Genomic DNA, 5,209 nt, shown 5'->3' with positions numbered 1-5,209 from the left:
ACTTCTTCGCTTCGTCTGTCTTAAGAACTAACTATTCTTTATATTTACACAATACAAAACTTTATTTAACAACACTTGAGTTAATCATTGATGTCTACGTGAAGTATAGGCAGCCTATAAATTGTTGTTTTTGTTTGATTTTCTTATTTGATGTTAACGCCAACCTTATTCTGCTAAGCACTAATTTTTGGCCTTGACATAGTATGTGTGTGAACCTTCATATTGTAAACAACCACCATCTTACAAAATACTGATCCGAGTTGTGTTTTCCAGTATTATCTGAAGACAGGAACTTGCAAATTCGGAGCCACATGCAAGTTTCATCATCCTAGAGACAAGGCCGGGATTGCTGGAAGAGTTGCTTTAAATATTTTAGGCTATCCACTCCGCCCGGTTAGTTGTTCAGATTTGTGTACATTTGTATGAGTTGTATCTAAGGCTAAGATAGTAATGTTCATTAATTTGCTGCAGCCCATTTTTGTTTTTATCACTCATTTATTTTTACACCAATAACTTGCTTGATACACTTTTAGACTGAAGATCTAATTTGGTTTTTCGGATAATAGTTATGTATTCCTTGTGTACTTCTATTCAATATGAGTATTACGAACCCTTACGAAATTGTTGATATTATGATTTAGTCGTGTAAGTACATTGTACTTATATTTGTTGTTGATGCAGAATGAGGCAGAATGTGCTTACTATTTAAGAACCGGACAGTGCAAATTTGGGAACACTTGCAAATTCCATCATCCTCAACCAAGTAATATGGTGCTTTCAATGCGCAGTTCTCCTGTTTATCCCACCGTTCATTCTCCAACAACGCCAGGTCANGGTCGAGTTCATCCTACATTGCTAGTCCACGCTGGCAAGGTCCGTCGAGTTATGCATCTTTGATTCTACCTCAGGGAGTGGTTTCGGTACCTGGCTGGGGTGCATACAATGTAAGATCATTCTTTCTATGATGTAACGCTTTTGTGCTTTGTTTCTATCATTATTTGTGCATTGCTATTTGAGTCTAGATTTGAGAACTCGACATTGTTGAGACGAATCCTAATGGAACATGCACCTTTTCCAGGGTCAAATGGGATCAGACAGTACACAACAATCAGTTGGAAATGGTCAAACATATGCATCCTCTCGTCAAGGCGAATCGGCAAATGCAGGATCCCAAGGAGCATATTCTCAATACCGTTCTGGATCAGTTCCCGTAGGTTTCTATGCATTGCAGAGGGAGAACATATTTCCTGAAAGACCTGGCCAGCCTGAATGCCAATTCTACATGAAGACTGGAGATTGTAAGTTCGGTGCAGTCTGCCGTTTCCATCATCCGCGCGAGAGGCTGATTCCTGCTCCTGATTGTCTTTTGAGTCCAATTGGCCTTCCTTTACGTCCGGTAAGTGGAACTCTAGCTATTGAATACTTAATACATGCCAAGTCATTGTTTCATTAAGTTAGTTGTCGGAAGTTATCGACACAAAATAACAAGATACCATCACGAGAAGGATGAGTTACTAGTAACCATAAAATGACTAAATGTTAGGGTGTATGGCGTCCTAGTTTTGTGCGTAACATCATATAAATCGTATAAATCACAATACATGGCAAATCCTTTTGTTGATTATTCATGAGCATTAATTAGGTGATGCATGAATACTTGAATTTGGGCAAAGAAGAATTGCAGTTTTAAGTATAACCATAATCTGAAGCTAACTTAATGGTTTGAACCATACATAGAACTGAAGGTAGAAGACATGATCAAGGCCAATCAGACTGAATTGTTTGAATTATGCGTTTTCCTTGCTGTGTTATCAAATTATGCTTCTTGATTTAGCATATTATTTCCAAAATTTGTCTCTATGATCTTCACATTTATAATCTTTTGATTGATTTTTTGTGCAAGCTGATAGAGCTAGTGTCTTATTTCCTACAGGGAGAGCCATTGTGTGTCTTTTACTCGCGATATGGTATATGCAAATTCGGCCCGAGTTGCAAGTTCGACCACCCCATGGGAATCTTTGCCTATAATATGTCTACATCACCCTCAGCTGATGCTTCAGGACGACGAATGTTGGGTTCTTCATCAGGAACCGCCGCATTAAATTTATCACCAGAAGGACTTGTTGAGTCAGGCTCTGCGAAGCCAAGGAGGCTTTCGTTGTCGGAGACTAGACAACTTCCTTCCAGTGATGATAACATTGATGATGAGGGATAATGATGTCTCTTGGAAATGCATCATCTGCCTTTTACGATTTTTTTCAGGGGAGAAAAGGGTAATCTGTAAATCGATTTTCCCGTTGCTGGAGATGTACAGAGTTCATGTTAAGCTGATTCTGCCAACCTGCTATTGACCGCGGTTACTGGATTCAGTTTTTCTGGAATTTCATGCTGCCAGATTGTATAAATTTCACAAAATACTTGTCACATTTGGTTCAAAACCTGATGTGAACATTTCTTCTGTCCTTAAAACTGGTTTATCTATTTAACATTTTGCCAATATGTAAAAAATGTTTCTGGAAATCTATAATAATCAGGAATTTGGCTCCTGGCTGAATCTTTGTTTCATGCAGGTCTGAAATTCATTTCAAAGGCTTTTACTTTCTCCGAAAAAAAAAAAGTTCGGTTTATACCGAACTACTTTGTGTGTATAGAAAATCATTTTCGCTGGCAGCCAATAGTAGGATATTCAATATCCTTTTATGATTCATATTTTTTGTACATTCCTAGCCAAGTTTAACAGAACTCCAAGCAAGTTGAAAGTTGAAAAAAGCTGCTGTTTCAGAACTTAACCTGTAAGCAATATTTTCCTAGCATATATGTGTGTATGTAAATGTGTATTTCGTTTGCATGAATTGATTGCTCTTAACATGGTTCATTTTGCAGAAGCTGAAGGATAAAGAATCTAAACTCTGAATTTCAGAGGCAGAAGAAACAGAACATGTGACTGTTGTTTTGGCCGAAGGTGCTCGCTCTTCTGATTCCGAATGGTTAAAGGTGGGTATCTTGGCATTTTCTGGCTTAGAATTCGGTTTACAATTCACATGCAACTAAATCATAGATTCATAGTTGGGAATTTGAATCTCTTTTCATGGAGGCTTTGTAAAGCAGCAGCAATTTCTGTGGCTAAAGATGCATGTTCTTTGATATTTTTCGCCACCAAGTCTGATGCTTGTTATGAATAAGTTCATGCAGGTACATGGCCAATTCTTTCTTTTTCTGATTCTTAGAGAATTTTGTGATGAAAATTGTCATGTCACAATTTGTGCTAATCTTTCTTCTTCTTGGGAGTCTTGGAACAACGATTGAGTTATCACCATATAACCTCAAGATAACAGTTTTTTAAGTCTTGGAAACCGTCACTGATGTAATTATTAGGTTAGACTGCGTATATTATATCCTTTGGGTGCGGCTCTTCCCTGAACCCTGGGTTAACACAGGATACTTGTTCACCGGGCTGGCTTTTTTTTTTCTTCTTCCTTAAGATATTGGAGACAAACTTAAAAAATTGTCTCTATCTTAGACTAATTTTAAGATAATTTTTGTGGTTTCAAAACAGTGACATAAGATAAGAGACATGTCCGTTTCTAAGCCAATTTTTGTAGATGTTGACAACTGTGTCCTAAATAGGTATTCTTCAAATAATGAGAACATATTTGAAAAGAACAATTTATTGAATTTGTTTCCATAATTTGAAACTTCATACTATTTCATGTGAATAGAGGAAAAGACTCAGAGAGTGTTTCCTTGGTTTAATTAATATATTGGCTTATGAATCATGTAGATTCTGAACCACTCAATAGGTCCCCTTTTTTTAGTTTATTTTTTATTTTAATTAAAATGGGAAAAAAAGGTTCAGATTGCATTTTTTCCTTTTGTGAGAAAATATTCTGTATGGAGAATATATTTTGAAAGAATTGGATAATAAGCACCAAAATAGATGCTAGATGCTGAATATATATATATATTGTAAAATGTAAAGTAGAGGATGATTAAATTTGAACGGTTGTTTTCTTTCTTTCCCATTGCTATTTCATTGTTTTTATCTATTTTTATCTTTATCTTTATTTATTTATTTTTTGTGGATTCACAAGCTTTTGTCTCTAGTTCAGTGCATGTATAAATTTAGAACTGAGATTCTCAGGGAATATCTGTTTTAATCTTCGCTAAAAAAAAAAGAAAAAAGAATTGGTTAGAAAAAGGAATGATTATCCATCATCATAATGTGTATACTAAGCTAATTATGAAGGATACAAAAGTCATAGGGGCATTTCGGAAAGCCAGCATTTTTAAAAAAATACATAAAAGGTTAAAAAATTATTGCTCGTTATAAAGATTAGTTTGCCTATTTGCTTATTTATTATTTATTCATAGATATGATTTGAAATTGACTGTATTTTTTTAATCATTAATAAGTCATCTGCAACTACTTTTGTAAATAGATGGATCTTTTTGAATTACTAAATTCTGTAAATTTTTTCCCCCATGATTTTGACGATTTTTTTTATATATATTGAATTATGAGCGATGAATTCTTTAAAGATGATTTAAACTATAGGAAGAGTTTTAAGTGTATTGGGAATATTGGTGTTCTAGTTGTTTTAACCGTTGATTTGGTACACTTGAAATTTTTCCTAACTATATGTTATACATTATTGAGCGTTTTAACAAAATGTTAGTGATGTTTTATCTTTTCGTAATTAAAATAATATTTTTTTTTTATAAAATGTCAATGATATTTTGTATTATTATCATAGTAGAGTAAAATATCAAAATGGTCAAATATTTTCGTATTTTATATTGAAATTATCCATATATAAAAATTTTAAGTCGATTTTGACACCCTTAAAGAACTTTGAGAAGCAAAAAAAAAAAAAAAAAGTAATGGAGATAAATGGCGGATGTATTTTAAAAAAAAAACAAAGGATATATTTCATAGAAACACCAACAAAGGCGTGCTCGTATTTTATATTGAAATTATCTACCTTGCATGTCACGTTTTTAATCCTTTGAGTATTAAATATGAAATTCAAGGCTCTACGTGAATAAGGCCAAGAGAAAATTATGAACTGTCCGTGAAATGAGTAAATTAAAGGAGTGAAGGTCTAATTTTTTTTTCCATATAAACTAAAATATCTTGTTTTTAAATGAGAAAATTATTCTCTTTGATAAATTAATATCTTTGTTAAATATCTTCTTGAGATTTTTTTTC

The 5,209-nt window shown here is 33.8% G+C and overlaps 1 protein-coding gene across 1 annotated transcript in view; it reads left to right on the top strand.

The window, feature by feature from the left end:
- Window positions 1-2,565, top strand: part of LOC107635137 (zinc finger CCCH domain-containing protein ZFN-like) — a gene marked incomplete at its 5' end in the record, with an annotated part of 6,006 nt that extends 3,441 nt beyond the window's left edge. Inside the window, 5 exon segments of the mRNA XM_016338514.2 lie at window positions 274-393; window positions 682-833; window positions 835-944; window positions 1,079-1,396; window positions 1,934-2,565. Coding sequence (XP_016194000.1) covers window positions 274-393; window positions 682-833; window positions 835-944; window positions 1,079-1,396; window positions 1,934-2,215 — 982 coding nt within the window.

The sequence above is a fragment of the Arachis ipaensis genome, chromosome B04, assembly GCF_000816755.2.
Source record: "Arachis ipaensis cultivar K30076 chromosome B04, Araip1.1, whole genome shotgun sequence".
NCBI lineage: Eukaryota > Viridiplantae > Streptophyta > Magnoliopsida > Fabales > Fabaceae > Arachis > Arachis ipaensis.
This window is presented reverse-complemented; position numbering and strand designations above follow the sequence as displayed.